The 25,647-nt window shown below is 46.3% G+C and overlaps 2 protein-coding genes across 2 annotated transcripts in view; one reads left to right on the forward strand and one right to left on the reverse strand.

The window, feature by feature from the left end:
* cacng8a (calcium channel, voltage-dependent, gamma subunit 8a) overlaps window positions 1-1,593 on the forward strand; it is a 31,460-nt gene extending 29,867 nt beyond the window's left edge. The window contains exon 6 of the mRNA XM_072448254.1: window positions 1,473-1,593. The gene's annotated coding sequence lies outside the window, so the exon portion shown is untranslated. The remainder of the gene's footprint in view (window positions 1-1,472) is intronic.
* On the reverse strand, window positions 1-19,981 carry LOC140362187 (voltage-dependent calcium channel gamma-6 subunit-like). The gene is made up of 7 exons (XM_072448255.1): window positions 19,872-19,981; window positions 15,393-15,878; window positions 14,213-14,323; window positions 13,813-13,921; window positions 5,773-5,847; window positions 2,865-3,002; window positions 1-1,695 (listed from the first exon to the last, which is right to left on the reverse strand). Exons 2-7 carry the CDS (start codon window positions 15,597-15,599, stop codon window positions 1,469-1,471), a joined length of 867 nt encoding a protein of 288 aa, XP_072304356.1. The 5' UTR covers window positions 15,600-15,878; window positions 19,872-19,981; the 3' UTR covers window positions 1-1,468.
* Between the last annotated feature and the right edge of the window lie 5,666 nt (window positions 19,982-25,647).

Consider the following 25,647-nt stretch of genomic DNA (forward strand, 5'->3'; position numbering starts at 1 on the left):
GACAGCCTGAGGACGCGCCTTTACTCAAACACAAACCAGACAGAAAACAACATTTGGAAACGTTACAAACACTCAAAAAGAAACAATTAGGGACAATCTCAAACTTGTAGTTGCTTTATTCACGTGGTTTACAGCAGTGGCTCTCGAACGCTTCACATCGGGGGGAAAATAAAGACCTGAGATCACATTTTGGCTTTCTGAGTTCCACCACATCCAAACCTGCACTTTAACAGGCTTGAATTAAATCTAAAATCAGACTAAATCATCCATACATTTAGCAGAAAAAGAACATTTTACTCTGTCAACGGGACAAATACCTCAGTCCAGACATTACAGACATCGCTTTTCTTTTGCAACAGGCATTTTTCTAACATCTTTTGTCAAATAAAAAACAGCTGCTCGAGGAACACTGTTTTTAAAAAAAAGAAACAAAACAGAGCCGTTTGAACGAGCACAAAGTTAGACAGAAGCTCAAAAGCGAGTTTTCATTTACATCACTGAGAAGAAAATATCGAGAGGAGAACGTTTACGGCCGAGTTCATTCTTTGGTATTGAATAATAATATAAATATCTTATAATAAGTAAGTAATATAAAAGTTTAGACAAGAAATAACCGGCTGTAGTCGCTCTCCAAACCCTGCTTCGTAAGTTGTAAGACTTCAGGACAGTTTCCCAAAGACATCAGACACATTTGTACAAAATAATGTTGTTTTATTTATTGTTTTTTGTAATTTTCTGCTTTTGGCGACACAAACCTCTTCCTGTTTAACACTAGAATACGTTTTTTATCTTGTAGAATATTATCAGGGTCCATGATCCTGGAGTGTTTTTTATACTTTTTGCTAATTTAATGTTAGAATTGTACATAAAAGTGCCAATGATTTGGACTTTATTTGGTGTGTTTATACCTGTCGTACATATAAATGATAGTTTTGCACCAATCGAATAGCCATTTGTGGAGAAAATGTTGAAAATCTGTAGAAAATCACAGGAAGTGACATCACACCCGTCAAAGTTTATGCAGAATTTATGCAAAGAAACAACTTTTTTGACTCTCTAAACATTAATTCTACAAAATAAAGTCACTCTCGTAAATATTTATTTGTCAAATTAAAAAAATAGTGACTGTAGAGTGTTTGTAGTCATTTCCTTGTGTGATGTCATCAATTACAAACAGGAAGTTTATTATAGTATATTATAAACTTGAGCTTTTCTGTGATAATTTTATAAATATTTTAAGCCAAATTCAAAATACATTCATCTTTAACTGCATTTTAGTTCAATGAGTCCTCTGTAACTCTGAAAAGGCTTATTACACCATTGTAAGCTTTGGGATTATGTTCACTGACTGTCCATCGTTTATGATAAAAGATAAAAACAATATTCCTCTTCACAAACGGCTCGATGTCATTGGGAAACCTGCACGCTCTTTCCTTTCACGTTCTTCCGGACGGCGCCCTCCTCGCCACTAGGTGCCGCTGCCCGCGTTCTTCTGGGGCAGGCAGCGTCGCCAGGGGCTGTAGGGCAGCGAGAGGAGCAGGAAGAGGACCCCGCCCACGATAAGCACCGCCCCCGCGCAGCCGACGCAGGAGACGGACCAGGAGAGCTCGTGGTGGAGGGGCACGCTGTGGTCGCTCGCCAGGAACGCCAACACGGCCTGGTGGAAGACGATCAGGGACAGCAGCACCAGCGCGCCTGCAGGGGGCGACAGAGGAACGCCGCAGATGTCATCGAGAGTAAGACGGTTTAAAATAAGATAAGATAAGATAATCCTTTATTGTCCCACATGGGGAAATTCCATTGATGCAACGCAGGTAGATACAGAGGTAGATACAGAAGAACAGATCACTTATAGGAAGTCTGAAAAACACTTTCAGTAGAAGATCTCTTATAAAAATCTTAGGATGCGCTGAATGTTCAAAAGTAAACCTGAACTGTAACTGTAAGCGTTTGCTGGTTTAGTCGGATTTATCGGTTTAGTCGGATTTATCGGTCGATAGCATCTTAGTCGACCATTATTATTATTATTAGTTGACTCATTATTTTTGTTTGGATTGTACATGTTTTATGGAAAACAGCAGAAAGGAGAAGACACAAAGTGAGTTAGCTGCAGTTTTTGATGATCTATTTATTTTTGGCTTTTTCGCACAGTTTGTATGGTACTTTAATGCTGTACAAAGTCGTTACAGATTGAATGTATACATTTTTGTCTTTCTTTTGGGTAATATACTGTCTTTCTTTACATTACCCAACATCAGATCTAAATGCCAAAGATATTTAAAGTCTTTACGGCAGCAAAAATAAGCAGCATTTCTGAATCTCCAAGGTGGATATGTTGGGTTATAAGTCTGAATTGTATTTATTTTATTCATTTTATTCATTTTATTTTATTTATTTTATTTATTTTATTTATTTTATTTATTTTATTTTATTTATTTATTTTATTTATTTTATTTATTTTATTTATTTTATTTATTTTATTTATTTTATTTATTTTATTTATTTTATTTATTTTATTCATTTCGTTCATTTAGTTTATTTTAATTTTATTAATTTCCATTTTATTCATTTTATTCATTTTATTCATTTTATTCGTTTTTGTTTATTTTAATTTTTTCATTTTATTCATTTTATTCCAGACAATGCATATTGACCAAGACCAGTTTCCTTCTGTTGTCCTGTTCCTGTGGGAAGAGCGACTGTAGTTAAAACACAAAGTATGAACAAATCAAAAGAGATATCAGTATTGCACAGTTCAGACCATAACACAAGCAGCACAAGGGAACATTAGAATAAGTGACATTAACGTTAAAACTGAAGGTCCCAAAGCGTCCGGTCCGGAGTCAAAGTCAGCGTTCTCTGACCTGAGAGGATGAAGCAGACGGAGGCGGGCTTGAGGAAGAACAGGATCTCTTTGCTCAGGGACATTGTGATGCAGATCGCTCCCATCATCATCAGGAAGAGGCTGAACATGGCCAGCATCGCCGACGCCATATACAGGTCTGCGCGCGGGACAAAGACGCGGTCAAGACGTTTAATGTCCCGCTACAAGACGGTCAGAGCGCCTGTAGATCTGTCGTGTTTGACCCATCGATGCGCTCGCTTTTCCTGTTTCTTAGACATATCCTGCATCGTTTAGGCTTTAATTTGCTTTTGAATATGCTTATTGTCGCCGTGGGATTAGCATTTCACATTAGCATTGTTTCCGTTTGTGGTGTTTAGGCCTTGGAGTGTTGTTCTTAATGTTTTTTCCTGGTTAAATGTAAAAGAAATCATGGAAAATAGACTTTTTTAATCATCGTTACCGCATCAAAAACATCTGACGTTGTATTTAGCGTCGTAAATGCTTGGTTCGTTTGTCTTTTCTGTTGCTTCTCTGCGCCTCAAAAACACCTGGTTTCAAGTTTCCCTGATTAGTGACATTAAAGGTGACGATCTGGAGGTTTCCCGTGCTGTTTTTAACCCACGAATAATCACCAGACTCGTCCTGAGCATTTCTGACTCAAATCACGTGCAGAAGTCCAGATTTTTAACAATCCAGAGAAAAATCACAAACGGAGTGATTTATGAGGCTCAGAGAAGATGAACTCATGAACGTGAAACAGATCTATGAAGCTTAATACAGCTCCAGCTCTTTAATAACACTGTTAGAAGCTCAAAAAGTCAAGTTTATATCATATCCGTCCTTTGTTGTCAGTTAAATATCACTGACATGACCTAAAAAAGCAAATTTGAACCAAGTTTGAGCTAAAACTACGATTCCCTCGCCCGCTCTCTCTGCTCGTCGTCCCCGACAACGACGCTTTAATATATGCTTTTCCCTGTGTGAGCTGAATGCGTGATGGATGTGCGGCTTCACCGACGCACTTGAACGCATCGTGGGCGGAACAGATCTCATGATGGGCCAGAGGAGGCAGCGCGGCGCATTGTTCCTGTCTATGGCGTTTAAGTGAGAGGCTGGTGTTTACGGTCAAAGCCGCGCTGCGTAACAACGTGACTACAGTACGTGCATTTGTGTCAGTGTTAGTGCTTTTATTGCACATGTCATGACACAAAGAATGATCCAAAGAAAAGCACAAAACCGTATGAAGTCTTAAACGGCGCTGCTTTAATGTGCACGAAGTCTGTTTTAGAGAGAAATGCCAGCACCGTATTTTTTGGAGTATAAGTCGCACCAGCCAAAAAATGCATAATAGAGAAGAAAAAACATATATAAGTCGCACTGGAGTATAAGTCGCATTTTTGGGGGAAATTTATTTGATAAAATCCAAGACCAAGAACAGACATTTCCTCTTGAAATGCAGTTTAAAATAATAACAGATTATAGAACATGGTGAACAGGTGTACGTATGCTAACGCTAACACCTTCAGCTACATGACGTATGCTAACGCTAACACCTTCAGCTACATGAGGCACAGACAGAACTGTGGTAAGTGTCTGGTATGTTAGCGTAACATATGAACAGTTATTCAGATAACTATAGCATAAAGAACATGCTAACAAGTTTAACAAAGCATCAGTTTTACCCCAAATCACTAAATCCATTGAATTCTTCTTCCTCTGCGTCACTTCTAAACAACTCCACAAACTCCAGAGGAAGAGGAAGTGCAGATTCTTCTTCTGCGTCGCTTAGAGCCTAGAGCGCCCTCTTGTGGTTGTCAGTTTGAAAATAACGAATTATATCACATATAAGTCGCTCTGGAGTATAAGTCGCACCCCGGCCACAACTATGAAAAAAAGGTGCGACTTATAGTCCAGAAAATACGGTACTTTATATTTTCTTTATAAGACAGAAGCTGCAGGTATGAATTAAACACATTATTATTAAAGAACAAACATGATTTGTGCGCTTTAAACTCATGTAAAGACATGTAGAGTGGGGAGGAGAGAGGAGGAGAGCGGAGGAGAGAGGAGGATGAGAGAGAAGGGAGGAGGAGGGAGGAAAGAGGAGGAGGAGAGAGGAGGAGGAGAGAGAAGGGAGGAGGAGGGAGGAAAGAGGAGGAGGAGAGAGGAGGAGGAGAGAGGAGGGAGGAGGAGGAGAGAGGAGGAGGAGGAGAGAGGAGGAGAGAGGAGGAGGAAGAGGAGGAGGTGGAGTGGAAGAGAGGAGGAGGAGGAGAGAGGAGGAGGAGAGAGGAGGGAGGAGGAGGGAGGAAAGAGGAGGAGGAGAGAGGAGGAGGAGAGAGAAGGGAGGAGGAGGGAGGAAAGAGGAGGAGGAGAGAGGAGGAGGAGAGAGGAGGAGAGAGGAGGGAGGAGGAGGGTGGAGGAGGGTGGAGGAGGAAGAGGAGGGAGGAGGAGGAAGAGGAGGAGGTGGAGTGGGAGAGAGGAGGAGGAGAGAGGAGGGAGGAGGAGGAGAGAGGAGGAGGAGGAGAGAGGAGGAGAGAGGAGGAGGAAGAGGAGGAGGTGGAGTGGGAGAGAGGAGGAGGAGGAGAGAGGAGGAGGAGAGAGGAGGGAGGAGGAGGGAGGAAAGAGGAGGAGGAGAGAGGAGGAGGAGGAGGAGGAGAGAGGACGAGGAGGAGAGAGGAGGAGGAGAGCGAAGGGAGGAGGAGGGAGGAGAGAGGAGGAGGAGAGAGGAGGGAGGAGGAGGGAGGAAAGAGGAGGAGGAGAGAGGAGGAGGAGGAGGGGGAGGAGAGAGGAGGAGGAGGAGAGAGGAGGAGAGAGGAGGAGGAGAGAGGAGGGAGGAAAGAGGAGGAGGAGAGAGGAGGAGGAGGAGAGAGGAGGGAGGAGGAGGGGGAGGAGGAGAGAGGAGGGAGGAGGAGGGGGAGGAGACTCACTTTTGTGTGTAGTCTTCTGGAACAGAACTGCTCTCTCTCCGGTGGTGAAGAACTTGAAGTAGGTGCAGTTTGAGGCTGAAAGAACGAGACAGAGAAACGTTTAATATCATTTATGTTTTTACAACGCCAAAGTCTCAAGAAAAACATCAGATAAAAAAATCAATGGGTTAAAGGGGATTAAAATTCACTTATTGACTTATTCAAATACATTTTCGATGGAGCCGAATTGTATTGGCAATAGTTCCTTTCACAGTCGTGTCATGAAGCGGTGAATCCACAAAAACTACATGTGAGATTTCAATATTTCATCGTTACTTTCTGTTCTGAGAATCCGGTAAAGTAGCGTTTCAATAGTCTGCCCCCTCCACCTGGAATAACTCACGAAAGGTCCGGAATCTAAAAATACCTGATCCGTTATTTGTGTCGTTATTGACCTTTAAACGTGCTCTTGAGTCGCTTTAGCATCTCACGTTTTAAAATAATGTCAGTGCTGAAAACCTCCCATGACGTCCAGAGTCGGGCGTTTCCCACATGAGGACTTGACTTAGAACTCCCTCCACTGGCTGCACTGGGAATTACAATGAGAGATGTAAACAGAAGCTAGCTTTCCCCGCCATGCTGATGCAAGAGTGCAGCTGCAATGAACAGGATTTGAGGCAGATATGCTCAGAACGAGTCTGAAACGAGGGAGAAAAGGAGCGTGAATGAAGCGAAATGCAGCTGCAGCTCTGTGTTCGACGAGCGAACGAGGTCAGGACACGATTTAAAGCTGAAAAACAGTCAATCCTGCGTCATACGTGTCCTTGAAATGAAAGCTGACAGGTTCGGAAATGGGATCGATAGTTTCATGTGCGACGCATCGTGCTGAGCAGACGACGTCTCAGAAGCTGCTAAAAGTCCCGACTTTAAACTTCACTTCAAACAAAAGACGTGGATTCCCTTTGACCGCCACCGACAAGAATCTCCTTTTTCTCAGACGTGAGTACCGTGTTTTCCGGAATATGAGTCGCACCAGCCAAAAAAATGCATAATAGAGAAGAAAGAACATATATAAGTCGCACTGGAGTATAAGTCGCATTTTTGGGGGAGATTTATTTGATAAAATCCAAGACCAAGAACAGACATTTCATTTTGAAATGCAGTTTAAAATAATAACAGATGAGAGAACATGGTGAATAGGTGTACGTATGCTAACGCTAACACCTTCAGCTACATGACGTATGCTAACGCTAACACCTTCAGCTACATGACGTATGCTAACGCTAACACCTTCAGCTACATGAGGCACAGACAGAACTGTGGTAAGTGTCTGGTATGTTAACGTAACATATGAACAGTTATTCAGATAACTATAGCATAAAGAACATGCTAACAAGTTTAGCAAAGCATCAGTTTTACCCCAAATCACTAAATCCACTGAATTCTTCTTCCTCTGTGTCACTTCTAAACAACTCCACAAACTCCAGAGGAAGAGGAAGTGCAGATTCTTCTTCTGCATCGCTTAGAGCCTAGAGCGCCCTCTTGTGGTTGTGTGAAAATAATGAATAATATCACATATAAGTCGCTCCGGAGTATAGTATAGTATAGTCCAGCAGATACGGTAAACGTGTCGTGTTCACGCCCAACTTCCACTCGCAAAGTCGTATTCACAACGGAACCTACGCCACGACGAAACCTGTGTCGACGTCATGACGGGTTTCTGCTGCTCTTTACATAAAGCTTGTACATAAGAGGATGTGATAGATTTACAAAGCGTGTAGTTCCAGGGCAAATGTCATGTTGTCGTGGTTTTACACAATACACACTGCATCCTTTTACCAACACGTTGCGTATGTAAATCTGACGAAACACGACGGCGCGTCTCATCGACAGTCAGTCCGCCTCCGCATGGCTTTGTTCCTCGCTTCACTCGCCGTCAAACGCGATCCTCCGGAGGCCTCGGAGACGACCTGAAGGAACGCTCTTCCAGTAATTAGACAGAGCTCGTCCCATTTCGTGTGTTCCGGTGATTAGACCGCGCGCCGTCGTCCGTTCACACACGTCGGCCTCAATTAGCGTGATCACAGGCGCTTCCGGGGCCCGTCCGTCGGCCCCGCGCGGCGACACGCTTTGTATTCCAGGACGGGATTGGACGGCTGAGCGCGGGACAGGACAGGACAGGAAGTCAATTGTACAATAGACTTGAATAGATACGTTCAGTGTCCCTGCGGTTTAACGACACGTTCAGAATTTGTGGAGCCGATTGCCAACAAATAATGACAAGGTTTTTGATATTTCTTTCAAAAACAAAAACGGTAAATCTCCCGTAGACTTTCATAGGCCCTTAACCGCCGTCTGAGATTACGACACATTTGAATTCAAGAACATGAACATAACGTATTGGACTTTACACTTCTCGTTACACTTTTCCTGGGCTTGGTCGAAGCACAGACTGGCCCCCGGTTTCCCCTTTTTCCATAGTTAACTTCCTGTAGATTTCTTTCATGGTCCGTTTGGAAAGTGGCAGAGTCGTTGGAAAGTGGCAGAGCAGCGGCGCAAATAGCACACAAGTTTCAAAAGTAGTGCTAATACTGAAGCTAGCTGTTTACCAGGTTATTTTACACTAAATGTTCAAAGTAAAGCACAGGGAGCAGACCATAAAACAGATATATATATTACTTAGGTAAGATAGGTGTCTTGCTCAAGGACACAATAGTAGTAAAAGTATTGGAGCTGCGACTGAACTGCACAGCTTGTGGTTGACCAATTCACCACCTGAATCACGTCACGATTAAACCCGGACAACTGTCGGGATTAGATCAAGCTCAACCTTAAACGGGATGCTACGTTCAGACCGCGGCGTCCAAACTGGCGGTTGTCGTGATGACACTTTACCAGCGTCTACTGTGCGGTCCACTATGGGAAATGAACTCCATCGGCGCCCTGCACACCTCCTGCTGATGCGACGAGGGGCCAGGCAAAGTCTTCACTCTCACAGATTAAACCCAGGATCAAACGAGTGGGGAAAAAAAAGGTGATCTCAGTCCATTTCTAGTTGAGGGAGCGGTAGAAACTGACGCTGTGGCCCTTCGTCTGAGCTCTGGCCCTTCGTCTGAGCTCTGGTTCTTCATCCCTCACATCGAAAACAAACGTCCTCCCACCACTTCCTCCTGACTCCCAAAGAATCTTCCAGCAGTGTCCTCCCAGGATGACCCTGTCCTTGTCCCGGAGACTTTGCACCGAACACACACGACGGGCTTTAGCGTGAAGCACATCCGACTTCACTAGCTTTGATTTAGCTGCATTCCCATAAACCAGGCATGTCCCAACTACGGCCCGGGGGCCAAATGTGGCCCTCAGACCAATTTTTGTTGGCCCCCCGGCTTCCTTTTAAGTTGGTCCAAACAACAAAATGTCAAACCTTTTCCTGTGAAAATGGAAAAATCCAAGCATTATGACGTTATACCAATCTATATGTTCCAAGTCTTACTAAAGAAATGCAAAAATTCAATTTTGTTATTTGACAAATTTGACATTGTTGGGTTGTTTGTGGCCCTCTGCTTCATATAAGTCTTAAAATTTGGCCCTCGGTGAAAAGCGTTTGGAAACTCCTGCCATAAACAATACAACCGTAATCTAGAGATGACCGGACCATAGCTCCTTAGATCATGAGCAGAGTGGCTTGTTACGCCCCCCAGTTACTGCCAGAAAGACCCCGCGTTACATTCATTACTTTATTACATTTATCTGCCACTTCCTTCCAGATACAAGAACACGTCGCTACGTCACAAGAGCGTGGTTGCAGATCGGTTGCAAGTTTCGCCACGTCAAACGACCCCAAAACGCGCCACGATTCGCGCCGCGTCCGGCTCTCGAAAGGCGCCTCTACCTTGACTCGGCGCGTAAACCTGACGTGGAAACGGTGTGCGACGCAACACATGTTCCCCGTGTTGCCGTGAGCGCTTCTTTTTGTCTCTGCAGAGATGTTTGTGCCATGATATTTTCACAGAGACGGAGCAGATGATGCCACCAGGGAAATGACTGGTCAGATCTGCGGAGAAGCGTTTTTCAAAATAATCTAGCAACATTTTTTTTTAAAAAACAGTTCCACGGAATTTAAATACATTTAGTTTAATTTTGATTCTGATTTCCAATTTATACATGAAGCAATTTTGTCAATTTTTTCATGCACACGTTTTTTCTACCTGACTTTACTTTGTCCTGCCGCCTTCTGTCCCATTAAAACGCCGTTTTTACCTTTACGAGTCTTGGCTCGTTCCCTGTAGCGCGTGGATTAGTTTTTCCCATTGTATTAAAATAGATGAGCAGCACCTGGAGGAGCACTTAGAGGTCGACGTGTGACCAGTGTGGGCGCAACAGAAGCAGAGGTGTGTTCGCAAAGTCAGAGGCAGAGGTGGAAAGTACCACGTCAAAGTGTTCCTCGCGCTATTTTATGGACAAAACACTGCTACGCTCAGTTGAGTCATTTCTCGAACGACGATTTTGTACTTCTACTTGAATAATGATATTTTGAAGTAACGTTATTTTCTTTTTTTAAAGAAATGTTACCCATACTTTAGTCTTGCTTTAGTCTTGCCTTAGACCTGCTTTAGACCTGCTTTAGACCTGCTTTAGACCTGCTTTAGACCTGCTTTAGTCCTGCTTTAGTCCTGCTTTAGACCTGCTTTAGTCCTGCTTTAGTCCTGCTTTAGTCCTGATTTAGACCTGCTTTAGACCTGCTTTAGACCTGCTTTAGACCTGCTTTAGTCCTGCTTTAGTCCTGCTTTAGACCTGCTTTAGTCCTGATTTAGACCTGCTTTAGTCCTGCTTTAGTCCTGCTTTAGACCTGCTTTAGTCTTGCCTTAGACCTGCTTTAGACCTGCTTTAGACCTGCTTTAGACCTGCTTTAGTCCTGCTTTAGTCCTGCTTTAGACCTGCTTTAGTCCTGCTTTAGTCCTGCTTTAGTCCTGATTTAGACCTGCTTTAGTCCTGCTTTAGTCCTGCTTTAGACCTGCTTTAGACCTGCTTTAGACCTGCTTTAGTCCTGCTTTAGTCCTGCTTTAGTCCTGATTTAGACCTGCTTTAGTCCTGCTTTAGTCCTGCTTTAGACCTGCTTTAGTCCTGCTTTAGTCCTGCTTTAGTCCTGCTTTAGTCCTGATTTAGACCTGCTTTAGTCCTGCTTTAGTCCTGCTTTAGACCTGCTTTAGTCCTGCTTTAGTCCTGCGTTAGACCTGCTTTAGACCTGCTTTAGACCTGCTTTAGTCCTGCTTTAGTCCTGCTTTAGACCTGCTTTAGTCCTGCTTTAGTCCTGCTTTAGTCCTGATTTAGACCTGCTTTAGTCCTGCTTTAGTCCTGCTTTAGACCTGCTTTAGACCTGCTTTAGACCTGCTTTAGACCTGCTTTAGTCCTGCTTTAGTCCTGCTTTAGACCTGCTTTAGTCCTGTTTTAGTCCTGCTTTAGTCCTGCTTTAGACCTGCTTTAGACCTGCTTTAGTCCTGCTTTAGTCCTGCTTTAGACCTGCTTAAGACCTGCTTTAGTCTTGCTTTAGACCTGCTTTAGACCTGATTTAGACCTGCTTTAGACCTGCTTTAGTCCTGCTTTAGTCCTGCTTTAATCCTGCTTTAGTCCTGCTTTAGACCTGCTTTAGACCTGCTTTAGACCTGCTTTAGTCCTGCTTTAGTCCTGCTTTAATCCTGCTTTAGTCCTGCTTTAGACCTGCTTTAGACCTGCTTTAGACCTGCTTTAGACCTGCTTTAGACCTGCTTTAGTCCTGCTTTAGTCCTGCTTTAGTCCTGCTTTAGTCCTGCTTTAGACCTGCTTTAATCCTGCTTTAGTCCCGCTTTAGACCTGCTTTAGTCCTGCTTTAGACCTGCTTTAGTCCTGCTTTAATCCTGCTTGAGTCTTGCTTTAGTCCTGCTTTAGTCCTGCTTTAGACCTGCTTTAGTCCTGCTTTAGTCCTGCTTTAGACCTGCTTTAGACCTGCTTTAGTCCTGCTTTAGACCTGCCATAGACCTGCTTTAGTCCTGCTTTAGACCTGCTTTAGTCCTGCTTTAGTCCTGCTTTAGTCCTGCTTTAGACCTGCTTTAGTCCTGCTTTAGACCTGCTTTAGACCTGCGTTAGACCTGCTTTAGACCTGCTTTAGTCCTGCTTTAGACCTGCTTTAGACCTGCTTTAGACCTGCTTTAGTCCTGCTTTAGACCTGCTTTAGACCTGCGTTTGACCTGCTTTAGTCCTGCTTTAGTCCTGCTTTAGTCCTGCTTTAGTCCTGCTTTAGTCCTGCTTTAGACCTGCTTTAGTCCTGCTTTAGTCCTGCTTTAGTCCTGCTTTAGACCAGCTTTAGACCTGCTTTAGTCCTGCTTTAGTCCTGCTTTAGACCTGCTTTAGACCTGCTTTAGTCCTGCTTTAGTCCTGCTTTAGTCCTGCTTTAGACCTGCTTTAGACCTGCTTTAGTCCTGCTTTAGTCCTGCTTTAGTCCTGCTTTAGACCAGCTTTAGACCTGCTTTAGTCCTGCTTTAGTCCTGCTTTAGTCCTGCTTTAGACCTGCTTTAGTCCTGCTTTAGACCTGCTTTAGACCTGCTTTAGTCCTGCTTTAGTCCTGCTTTAGTCCTGCTTTAGACCTGCTTTAGACCTGCTTTAGTCCTGCTTTAGTCCTGCTTTAGTCCTGCTTTAGACCAGCTTTAGACCTGCTTTAGTCCTGCTTTAGTCCTGCTTTAGTCCTGCTTTAGACCTGCTTTAGTCCAGCTTTAGACCTGCTTTAGTCCTGCTTTAGTCCTGCTTTAGACCAGCTTTAGACCTGCTTTAGTCCTGCTTTAGTCCTGCTTTAGTCCTGCTTTAGACCTGCTTTAGTCCTGCTTTAGACCTGCTTTAGACCTGCTTTAGTCCTGCTTTAGTCCTGCTTTAGTCCTGCTTTAGACCTGCTTTAGTCCTGCTTTAGTCCTGCTTTAGACCAGCTTTAGACCTGCTTTAGTCCTGCTTTAGACCTGCTTTAGTCCTGCTTTAGACCTGCTTTAGTCCTGCTTTACTCCTGCTTTAGACCTGCTTTAGACCTGCTTTAGTCCAGCTTTAGACCTACTTTAGACCTTCTTTAGTCTTGCTTTAGTCCTGCTTTAGACCTGCTTTAGTCCTGCTTTAGTCCTGCTTTAGACCTTCTTTAGTCTTGCTTTAGTCCTGCTTTAGACCTGCTTTAATCCTGCTTTAGTCCTGCTTTAGTCCTGCTTTAGTCCTGCTTTAGTCCTGCTTTAGACCTGCTTTAATCCTGCTGTAGTCCTGCTTTAGTCCTGCTTTAGTCCTGCTTTAGTCCTGCTTTAGACCTGCTTTAATCCTGCTTTAGTCCTGCTTTAGTCCTGCTTTAGTCCTGCTTTAGTCCTGCTTTAGACCTGCTTTAATCCTGCTGTAGTCCTGCTTTAGTCCTGCTTTAGTCCTGCTTTAGTCCTGCTTTAGACCTGCTTTAATCCTGCTTTACTCCTGCTTTAGTCCTGCTTTAGTCCCGCTTTAGTCCCGCTTTAGTCCTGCATTATTCCTGCTTTAGTCCTGATGTTTTGCTGCTCTTCCACCTCTGCTCTGTAGTAAACAACAATGTCCCCTCATTTTTGAAGCGGAGCAAAACAAGATTAGCTTGAGCTTGAGCTTCAGCTTCAGCTTTAGCTTTAGCTTTAGCTTTAGCTTGAGCTTGAGCTTGAGCTTGAGCTTGAGCTTCAGCTTCAGCTTCAGCTTCAGCTTCAGCTTCAGCTTCAGCTGCAGCTTCAGCTTCAGCTTCAGCTTCAGCTTGAGCTTGAGCTTGAGCTTTAGCTTGAGCTTGAGCTTGAGCTTGAGCTTCAGCTTCAGCTTCAGCTTCAGCTTCAGCTTGAGCTTGAGCTTGAGCTTGAGCTTGAGCTTGAGCTTCAGCTTCAGCTTCTGCTTCAGCTTCAGCTTGAGCTTTAGCTTTAGCTTTAGCATTAGCTTTAGCTTTAGCTTCAGCTTCAGCTTCAGCTTCAGCTTGAGCTTGAGCTTGAGCTTGAGCTTGAGCTTGAGCTTGAGCTTGAGCTTGAGCTTGAGCTTGAGCTCTGGCTGAACGAGGCTCACGTCCGGGCAGCTCGGCTGGGCCACACGTCTCCCGCTCGGGATCGATGTCCGCCACCCACAGCGTCTTGGTGCAGCCCTTCCACAAACCCAGATGAGCCGTGAGACATGTCTGCAACAGATGAAGCGGATCAGCGCTCTGCAACGGCTCAAAGATACAGACGGTGGCTACGCAGACGTTTAAATCACAGTATATTTGACCACGCCCATTCACGTTTGACCTGATTTGACGTAACTCCATAGCGTGGGCCAACGAGCTGAGATATGTTCATTTCAAGGTATTTCAATATCCGTTAACTGTACAATTAGTCAGTGTCTAAAACGACTAAACCGTTATTAAAGTAGCATTACATTGTGATTAACCCAAAAGTATGTATATATATATATATATATATGTGTGTACCTGGTTGTTGTAAAAGTGCTTGGGAGGCGACAGTTCCACCCAGAACTCTGTCCCGACACCGAGGACCGTCAAGACCACGCCCACGATGGCGACGAAGAACGCCAACTTGATCTGAATTTCAAGAGAAAACATTGGAACAGCGTCAATATAGAAGATATAATGTAATAATGAACTTTAACACTCGTTGTCATCTTCATCTTCAATATTAATCTAGAGCTGTTCTTTGTTTTATTTTCATTTTTTGGGGAATTGGATCACTAAACAGCACAGTCAAGGTCAACTTTGAAAAAGAAGTCTCAATGTGTTCTTACCTGGTTTAATAAAGGTTAAATAAATAAATAATAATACTGTATAAATGTAATGACTGTTGAAAGAGAAACAAGATTGTGCAATGCAGAATTTATGAATGAATATTACAGTTTAGGCCTGTTTATAGCAACAGAAGCTAACGGTGCAAAACAGAGCTAGACCTTTCCCCCCTTCGACCTCACCTCTACCCCCCTCGACCTCACCTTTACCCTCCTGGGCCTCACCTCTTCCCCCCCGGGCCTCACCTTTCCCCCCCTCGGGCCTCACCTTTCCCCCCCTGGACCTCACCTTTCCCCACCTGGGCCTCACCATTCCCCCCTGGACATCACCTTTCCCTCCTGGGCCTCACCTCTTCCCCCCGGGCTTCACCTTCCCCTCCCGGACCTCACCTTTCCCCCCCCGGACCTCACCTTTCCCCCCCCTGGACCTCACCTCTTCCCCCCCGGGCTTCACCTTCCCCTCCCGGACCTCAACTTTCCCCCCCTGGGCCTCACCATTCCCCCCCTGGACGTCACCTTTCCCCCCCGGACCTCAACTTTCCCCCCCTGGGCCTCACCATTCCCCCCTGGACGTCACCTTTCCCTCCTGGGCCTCACCCTCGGGCCTCACCTTTCCCCCCCTGGGCCTCACCTTTCCCCCCCTGGGCCTCACCATTCCCCCCCTGGGCCTCATCTTTTCTCTCCTGGGCCTCACCTTTCCCCCCCGGACCTCACCTTTCCCCCCCGAACCTCACCATTCCCCCCCTGGACGTCACCTTTCCCTCCTGGGCCTCACCCTCGGGCCTCACCTTTCCCCCCCTGGGCCTCACCTTTCCCCCCCTAGGCCTCACCATTCCCCCCCTGGGCCTCATCTTTCCCCTCCTGGGCCTCACCTTCCCCTCCTGGGCCTCGCTCATGGCCTGTGCTCCGGTCCTGCGTCTCTTGCCTCCTCCGAACGTGCTGCGGCCGCTCATCAGGCTGTTGAGGCCGGCCGGACCCTGGGCTGGGCCTGGCGCCAAGGGGATGCCCCCGACCTGCACGCCGCCGGGCCCTCCCGAGGGCCTCCCCTCGTCATCCGTCACCACGAACGTCGACCACATGATCCGAGCGACACAGGAGCGTCCTCGGTTTAGTCCGGAGAGTTCTAGAACGTCAGCGGCGTCGATACGGCTCAGGTGTCGGACGAATAATGTGTATCTGGATTGTCTGAAGTCAGAAAGTCATGGTTTTGTTTGGTTTTGTGGTTGGAAAATGAATCATGGACGGTCTCTGAAAGGCCAGAGGACGAAAGGAAAGGCTTCGATGACAGAGTCTGAGAAACGCCTCATGATTCAAAACGGTGAAAAATCCATGTTGAAGGTGGAAGAACGACGAGGAACCTGTGGAGGAGAAGAAGCCGTTACAGCAGCGTTTGAAGTCTCATCACACGTTCATGGAGCGATTATATACGTTCTTTTAACTATGACTCCGTAATATACATTTTACATGAAAGCCAAACGTTACAATCCAGTCTTTAAAGAATGATGGACGTTAGGATCTACGGGAGGGCGACATGTGAATACGTCACATGTGATGGACCATGACCCAGACCTACTGAAGATATATTTTTATTGTAGTAACAGTCATGAGATATGTTTTTTTCTCATTTTCGTGTCCATCCTTTGAACATGCACGATTTTGTGCGTTTTAATGTTTTGTCCTTCCAATTACATTGACTTCACTGATTCACATTAAATTAAATTAAAAATGTAATAAAATAAAATAAATACAATACATACAATAAATACAATACATACCATTAATACAATAAATACAATACATGCAATAAATTAAATAAATTAAAAATGATAATAATAATAATTTAAAAAAATACATTCACTTCAAATTAAATATCAGATGTTACGTTCAGACAGTTCAATACTTTTTTACTTTAGTCATTTCTTGAACTGCTACTTTGTCCTTCTTCTCGTCATATTATTTCAAAGTACAGTTCCTCTTACTTGAGTACATTTCTGGGACGCCCCGCCCACATCTGACAATAGCCCAGTTGGACGGTGCTCTCTGGACATATTCTGGGCCCTGGAGGTTTGCTCTGTGGACGCTCTGAATTAACAGCTGTCCTTTTGCTCCACACGACACAATGTGATGACAAGAGCCTAAGCTTGTTAGAGCGCTCACACATTTATAACTCTGCGCTCACTGCTGCGGCGCACAGAGGAAACAGAAGGTTAAGAGCGCTTAGAAAAGATGTCAGCAGGTAGACCGACCAAAGCCATGTGGGTTTTACAGAGCTAAAAAGGTTGGCCCCGCGTTGATCGCCATCTCACATTAAAGTGTTTGTGCGAGCGCCGTATTAGACAATTACAATCTCGTCAAACCTCACGCCTAACAATATTTTTGCCATCTGAAGAGTTATTGATCAAATGTTCATCTGCAAATCCACACTTCCGGTCTGATTCTAAAGCTGCACCGCGCCAAAGCAGGAAAAAGTCATGTTGAAATGCACAATGAGTGTAGGAGCTTTATTTATTTATTATTATTATCCATTTTTTTATTGTTTACTTATTATTCCAATCCAACTTTATTTTTATAGCACATTTTACCAAAACAAAGTCTCCAAAGTGCTGCACAGAGAACAAAACAAGCACAAGTAAAATATGTTAAAATAAAATATATAAATACAATAAAAACAATAAAAATAGGTACAAACAGAATAAAAGCGAATTAAAAACAACGTAAAATGTAAAATATCTAAAATAATAAAAGACTATAAAAGAGGACCACTCAATTCTCATGCCGGGATAAATTTTTAAACGAGACTTAAAAGCATCAACTGTATATCCTATTTATTATTTACTTTACTTTATTACTTATTTACTTTACTTTATTACTTATTTACTTTACTTTATTATTTATTTTATTTATTTTATTTATTTTATTTATTTTATTTATTTTATTTATTTTATTTATTTTATTTATTTTATTTTGTATAGGATTCAGTTCATAGTTGTCTTTTGCATATCTAGTTTTATTATATTTTGCCATATCAATATGTCTTACGTTTGGATCACTTGATAGCCTTGTCTTTGGTTTTTTGGGTCAGTCCGTGGGATAAAAGTATAAAAGCGCTGTATCGATCAAATGTGTTGTGTTTTTTACCAGTCGAGCCTGAGCGGAAACACAAAGCATGTTTCTTTGTCGTTTTCCTGCACATATTTGTCCTAAAACACGTGACGCTGCATTTTGAACAGACATGTGTTTTATACTGCATAAACCACAAACCCAGAGGCTGCAAAGTGATCATTTGAGTTACGTCTCACAATTATGCCTGTTTTTGTTCAAATAGTCAATGATATAAGTTTAATGTCATATTGTGGAACATTCTAGGCCAGTAATTCTCTTTCACACAAAGTAGAACTTAAGAAAATGTGTGGCCTTCCAAGTAGCACCAGAATAAACCTGGTCTTTAAAAAGACAATTCCAGACCAAATCGGGTGTAAATCGGGTCTAAAATCAGACTGGGACGTGTTCTAACGCCGCGTTCCCGGCGTTCTCGGAAGTCAGTCTTTCTAAATTCACACTGGAAAACCTTTTACATGTTGGAACTTGTACTTGGAAACTCGGGCGACATTTCAGAAGTTTAACCGCGTTGGACGATCCAACATGGCCGCGCCCTGCGTCCGGACGGAATTTAACACTTCATAAAACAGACTCCAGCGGCGCGGTCTGTGAAGCCGCTCCCGCGCTGCCGTCGAGCCGCTGCACTTGCATGGCTGTGCTAATGTTGCTAACGTGCTAATGACATCGATTTATATCTTGTACATAAAATAACTCTGTCCCGGGTGATAAATTAACTTAATTTGATCCATATTATGTGTGTTGTGAGCACCTTCTTGGGTCATATTATTTGATTTGAGTCATTACGATCCATAAACTGTGATATATCCCTAGTTTTTTCCCGACTTGACGCTGGAACACAGAGGTTTAGAGTCTGAATTCCGACCTCTGAGTACAATCGGTACGCAACATACCGTATTTTCAGGACTATAAGTCGCACATTTTTTCATAGTTTTGGCCGGTGTGCGACTTATACTCCAGAGCGACTTATATGTGATATAATTCGTTATTTTCACACAACCACAAGAGGGCGCTCTAGGCTCTAAGCGACGCAGAAGAAGAATCTGCACTTCCTCTTCCTCTGGAGTTTGTGGAGTTGTTTAGAAGTGACACAGAGGAAGAAGAATTCAATGGATTTAGTGATTTAGTGACTTATACTCCAGTGCGACTTATATATATTTTTTCTTCTCTATTACGCATTTTTTGGCTGGTGCGACTTATATTCCGGTGCGATTTATAGCCCAGAAATACGGTAATTAGTTCTGTCTACGGCGTAATCCAAAGGAGGACATAAAGGTGAATAGAACTGACTCAAATTCAGGCAAAGACGAGACCTTCAGAGGTATCCGCAGACCACCGGAGAGCGTAGCGACGTATTTAGCAGACTGTCGGCGACTGAAGCGCGATTGCCCGTGCACCGAGCGGATTGCGTCACGCCGGCGCCGCTTCCTAAATCCACTGCCGAGTCTGTAACGCGTGAGTAAACCGAAACTCTTTCCCCCGTTACCGGAGCCGAGCGACCGACCTTTTTCACGTTTCGTTTTGAATTCACGTGTTCAAATTGTACAAATAAACATGTCTTGTCTGTCAAAATATGCAGTTATTACTATTTTTTCCAAGATTAGTGAGCAACGACAACTCTTAATCATGATAAACAGGCTTATTATATAAGTTTTCATACAGTCACTTTATTTTGGATTCATAGTTTATATATTATGATAGGAATATCCAGCCAATAAAATCAATAAATCAGATTTTTAAACAGAAGTAGCATTTGTCAACAGATTGAAAAATTTTATATAACTTGTCTTTTTTTTTTTTTTTAAGATTTTACTACATAATCAATATTAAAAATACAACCGAATCTTCTGAATAAAGAAAGAATATTAAAAATACAGGATTATGTTGTTATTTTATGTATTATAATCAGCCAATCAAATAATTAAACAAAATAAACATACACTGCTATAAACGATTAATGTAAAGAACCCAAATTGCTCTTTTAAATACTTGAATACTTTTGAAAGAATTCAATTATTAAATTGCAGGATTAAAATATCACTTTTTTTGTTTTCAGATTAATATTCATGAAATTAAAATCAGATAATTAAACCAAAAATATAAAAAATATCACTATTTAAAATTAATATAAAAAACACAAATTTCTCTTTGCACGTTTGAAAGTATTTCAATTGCAGATTACGTTGCACGCTATAAATATTAAACTTTGCAAACATGTATTACAACGCTGTTACCTTTGCGTCGTCCTTAGTCATCAAAACACGTAACTCCTTTTGCGCTTCCTATTTTTACAGCCAAACGTGGAGTAAAAGCCTCGGCTGCAGCGTCTCTGCAGTCGCCTCTATCTCAGGGTCCAAAAATAAGCCCTGTCCAGAGAAAGTTTAGGAGTTATAGCCCCGCTCCCCGCCCCCGAATGCCCCCCCATACTCGCCCCCCCCCCCCCCCCCCCCCCCCACCCACACACACACACACAGGTTTAAATTAGACAGGTGCGTTTTTATTTGTCACTTCGGCACGTGCTTCTGTGCCGCCGCCGCCATCCGAACATCACAACGCGGAGATTTAACAAGCTGCTGACCTGCTTTTTGTGCGGCGTGATCCCAAGAGGGGGGGGGGGGGGCAGGGGGGGGGGGGGGGGGGGGGGGGGGGCGGCCACATTGTAATGTAACTGCGGGGCCAGAGTTACAGAAGACACATGGTCACTGCAGACTCGGTCAATCATCTCGGTCGCTGTGAAAAATGAACCAAATTATGAATCGTGAACACGTCGTTTGGATGCATCGTCCGGTTCAGGGCGGGGCCAGATTGTGAGTGAAATGTGGCGTCCGTTCTGCGCCAATGGACATGTGATCGGATGTGTCCCATGTCTTTGGTTTGCATCACAAAAGTCAGACAAACCATGATGGTACAGGATGTAGTGTTTTCAGAAAGTTTTCCCTGATGGAGTTTGTTTCACAGAAAACTATAATTAAATGCAAATAAAATATTCGAATTTGAATGAGTTGTGGCCGGCTTGAAAACAGCTTTTTTCTGTCGAGGGCTGATGGGCAAAATCACAACCAGAGTGAGAAGTAACGGCTGTGACACCGTCTGGAAAAAGCTGAAAAGATTGTAATCAAAAAGTTGCATTGATCTTCCAAACACGGTTATTTCAGCAGGTAAACTATAAACTATGTAAAAACCATGTAAACTCTGGCCAAATGTGGCCCTCAGGCCTCATGTTGAATTGGACCACATGATGATTGGCACTTTTACTGTAATGTGTACATAGGAGCATATGTATCCACGGAGTAACTGGAACAGGCTCCATGAGGTCTTTTCTGCGCCTCCGCCTGTATCTCACCCCGGCTGTAAGTCTATCTGTTTGTTTACCCTCTCGTAGACTCTCTCGTTCCGCTCTTTCCCCCAGACCTCACCCCGGCGTCAGAACGCACAGGCCGCAGCCAACGCACCGCGGCTCAGGGCTATTTTTAAGCCACACCTGTTAATGACATTAAAGCCGCAGCCCCTGGAGAGAAGAGGGGGAAAGGGGGAGGAAAATGGAAGAGGGAACTGAGGTCTCAACACCTCTAAAGACTGCTGTTGGCCGCACTTCACATGAGACCAGCGGAGAGGCAGGTCCAGACAGGGCAGAGGCAGGTCCAGACAGGGCAGAGGCAGGTCCAGACAGGGCAGAGGCAGGTCCAGACCGGGCAGAGGCAGGTCCAGACCCGGCAGAGACAAGTCCAGACCGGGCAGAGGCAGGTCCAGACCAGGCAGAGGCAGGTCCAGACCGGGCATAGGCAGGTCCAGACCGGGCAGAGACAGGTCCAGACAGGGCATAGGCAGGTCCAGACCGGGCATAGGCAGGTCCAGACCCGGCAGAGACAAGTCCAGACCGGGCAGAGGCAGGTCCAGACCAGGCAGAGGCAGGTCCAGACCGGGCATAGGCAGGTCCAGACCGGGCAGAGACAGGTCCAGACCGGGCAGAGGCAGGTCCAGACCGGGCCAAGGCAGGTCCAGACCAGGCAGAGGCAGGTCCAGACCGGGCAGAGGCAGGTCCAGCAGGTCCAGACCTGGCAGAGGCAGGTCCAGACCAGGCAGAGGCAGGTCCAGACCAACGAAGAGGCAGGTCCAGACCAACGAAGAGGCAGGTCCAGACCGGGCAGAGGCAGGTCCAGACAGGGCAGAGGCATGTCCAGACAGGGCTGAGGCATGTCCAGACAGGGCAGAGGCAGGTCCAGACAGGGCAGAGGCAGGTCCAGACCGGGCAGAGGCAGGTCCAGAGAGGGCAGAGGCAGGTCCAGACAGGGCAGAGGCAGGTCCAGACAGGGCAGAGGCAGGTCCAGACCGGGCAGAGGCAGGTCCAGACCGGGCAGAGGCAGGTCCAGACAGGGCAGAGGCAGGTCCAGACCGGGCAGAGGCAGGTCCAGACAGGGAAGAGGCAGGTCCAGACAGGGCAGAGGCAGGTCCAGACAGGGCAGAGGCAGGTCCAGACCGGGCAGAGGCAGGTCCAGAGAGGGCAGAGGCAGGTCCAGACAGGGCAGAGGCAGGTCCAGACCGGGCAGAGGCAGGTCCAGACAGGGCAGAGGCAGGTCCAGACAGGGCAGAGGCAGGTCCAGACCGGGCAGAGGCAGGTCCAGACCGGGCAGAGGCAGGTCCAGACAGGGCAGAGGCAGGTCCAGACCGGGCAGAGGCAGGTCCAGACAGGGAAGAGGCAGGTCCAGACAGGGCAGAGGCAGGTCCAGACCGGGCAGAGGCAGGTCCAGACCGGGCAGAGGCAGGTCCAGACCGGGCAGAGACAGGTCCAGACAGGGAAGAGGCAGGTCCAGACAGGGCAGAGGCAGGTCCAGACCGGGCAGAGGCAGGTCCAGACCGTGCAGAGGCAGGTCCAGACCGGGCAGAGGCAGGTCCAGACTGGGCAGAGGGCGAAGAGGCAGGTCAAAACTAGGCAGAGGCAGGTCCAGACAGGGCAGAGGCAGGTCCAGAGAGGGCAGAGGCAGGTCCAGACAGGGCAGAGGCAGGTCCAGACCGGGCAGAGGCAGGTCCAGACAGGGCAGAGGCAGGTCCAGAGAGGGCAGAGGCAGGTCCAGACAGGGCAGAGGCAGGTCCAGACCGGGCAGAGGCAGGTCCAGACCGGGCAGAGGCAGGTCCAGACTGGGCAGAGGGCGAAGAGGCAGGTCAAAACTAGGCAGAGGCAGGTCCAGACCGGGCAGAGGCAGGTCCAGACAGGGCAGAGGCAGGTCCAGAGAGGGCAGAGGCAGGTCCAGACCGGGCAGAGGCAGGTCCAGACAGGGCAGAGGCAGGTCCAGACAGGGCAGAGGCAGGTCCAGACCGGGCAGAGGCAGGTCCAGACCGGGCAGAGGCAGGTCCAGACCGGGCAGAGGCAGGTCCAGACAGGGCAGAGGCAGGTCCAGACAGGGCAGAGGCAGGTCCAGACAGGGCAGAGGCAGGTCCAGACAGGGCATAGGCAGGTCCAGACCGGGCATAGGCAGGTCCAGACCGGGCAGAGACAAGTCCAGACCGGGCAGAGGCAGGTCCAGACCGGGCCGAGGCAGGTCCAGACCAGGCAGAGGCAGGTCCAGACCGGGCATAGGCAGGTCCAGACCGGGCAGAGACAGGTCCAGACCGGGCAGAGGCAGGTCCAGACCGGGCCGAGGCAGGTCCAGACCAGGCAGAGGCAGGTCCAGACAGGGCAGAGGCAGGTCCAGACCGGGCAGAGGCAGGTCCAGACAGGGCAGAGGCAGGTCCAGAGAGGGCAGAGGCAGGTCCAGACAGGGCAGAGGCAGGTCCAGACCGGGCAGAGGCAGGTCCAGACCGGGCAGAGGCAGGTCCAGACTGGGCAGAGGGCGAAGAGGCAGGTCAAAACTAGGCAGAGGCAGGTCCAGACCGGGCAGAGGCAGGTCCAGACAGGGCAGAGGCAGGTCCAGAGAGGGCAGAGGCAGGTCCAGACCGGGCAGAGGCAGGTCCAGACAGGGCAGAGGCAGGTCCAGACAGGGCAGAGGCAGGTCCAGACCGGGCAGAGGCAGGTCCAGACCGGGCAGAGGCAGGTCCAGACCGGGCAGAGGCAGGTCCAGACCGGGCAGAGGCAGGTCCAGACAGGGCAGAGGCAGGTCCAGACAGGGCAGAGGCAGGTCCAGACAGGGCAGAGGCAGGTCCAGACAGGGCATAGGCAGGTCCAGACCGGGCATAGGCAGGTCCAGACCGGGCAGAGACAAGTCCAGACCGGGCAGAGGCAGGTCCAGACCGGGCCGAGGCAGGTCCAGACCAGGCAGAGGCAGGTCCAGACCGGGCATAGGCAGGTCCAGACCGGGCAGAGACAGGTCCAGACCGGGCAGAGGCAGGTCCAGACCGGGCCGAGGCAGGTCCAGACCAGGCAGAGGCAGGTCCAGACCGGGCAGAGGCAGGTCCAGCAGGTCCAGACCTGGCAGAGGCAGGTCCAGACCAACGAAGAGGCAGGTCCAGACAGGGCAGAGGCAGGTCCAGACCGGGCAGAGGCAGGTCCAGACAGGGCAGAGGCAGGTCCAGACAGGGCAGAGGCAGGTCAAGACCGGACAGAGGCAGGTCAAGACCGGACAGAGGCAGGTCCAGACCGGGCAGAGGCAGGTCCAGACCGGGCAGAGGCAGGTCCAGACAGGGCAGAGGCAGAGAGAGTTTGAGCCTGCACGGACGGCCAGAAATGGGCGTTTTGGTGACACAAGTTTGAACAAGGAGCTCTTTTATCGTTCATCCTCAGATTTAGACAAACTTTGAGTCGATTATTCCACAGAAGTAATTGCCTGGACACAGTTTTAAGTCCTTAATTGCTTTTGGCTGACTTAATTCGAAATATAAATGTTCCGTTCTTCACAGACGCAGCCCACTTTCAGCATCCGTACAGGGGGATGCGTTGGTTCCTCTAACTAAACAGGGGCTGCTTTATTATAGGGACTTAGTTCTTGGTACTGTTGTGTGAAAACGCCTTTTGTGGGGCCTAATTTAAAAGGACCACAAGCCTTTCATCAAGCACGATTAACTTCACTCCTGAATCCACTAGTGCAGTGTTTCCCCAGCAGTTTGTTGAATTGTTCCAAGACTCTTTTGTTTACTTTTTTGCCAGTAACGTTTATTCTTTAATCTTATTTTATTGCAATCTGACCACCGACCAAATGTTTTTAAATCTCAAGCTTTGTAACACTGGCAGTCGCAACCATTGTGTTAAATTATTCATCGTGGCGACACCCCGGATGTCTTGGCGTCGAACAATAATACAATGGTCTTATCAGCTCATATAACGGCACAATTACACGTGATCGGTGCGGCGCCATGAATCGGAGCGATGCGAAGTGCGTCCGGTATCAGTGGATCTAAAAATCTGTCCAACTGAGTTCATAGTATCAGCCTCGTGTCACATACTGTAAACCCCATTGTGCCCCTGTATTTGTCCGAGCGGGAACTGAAACGGAGACAGTTCATAGACATCAGAGTGTGAAAAGTATGTATTAAATAGATAAAAGTGGCTAAGCTAAGTTAAAGCTCTTCATTTTGAGTTAGATTTGGTCAGGAATCAGGAGTAGGAGTAACGCTGGTCGTTAACATGCACATTAAAATCATTTTATTATCGTCTTTCTCGAACTTTACGATTTGTTAAATGGCATGAAAACAACTAAATCTTTATCAGACAAACTACGATCAGGAATAAATGTGTTTTCCCCATTAAAAAAACTTTGACAAGTATTTAGTAAATAGATAAAAGTGGCTGAGGTAAGATAAGCTCTTCATTTTGAGTTAGATTTGGTCAGGAATCAGGAGCTGGAGCTGAGTAATGCTGGTCGTTGACATGCACATTAAAACCTATTATTATCATCGTCTTTCTGCAACTATAAGATTATTTCAGTGGCACGCAACCTACTAAATCTTGATCAGAGGAACCACGATCAAATTTAGCCAATGGTTTAAGTATGATTCAGGCTTAGTAACTAGTTCATTACGGTTATGGTTAGGATTAGGAATTAGGGTTAGTTAAGTATTTACTAAGGCTTCTTAATAAAC

Source organism: Eucyclogobius newberryi, unplaced genomic scaffold (assembly GCF_026437365.1).
Source record: "Eucyclogobius newberryi isolate DKJ021-1_F unplaced genomic scaffold, fEucNew1.0.hap1 SCAF_16, whole genome shotgun sequence".
Lineage (NCBI taxonomy): Eukaryota > Metazoa > Chordata > Actinopteri > Gobiiformes > Gobiidae > Eucyclogobius > Eucyclogobius newberryi.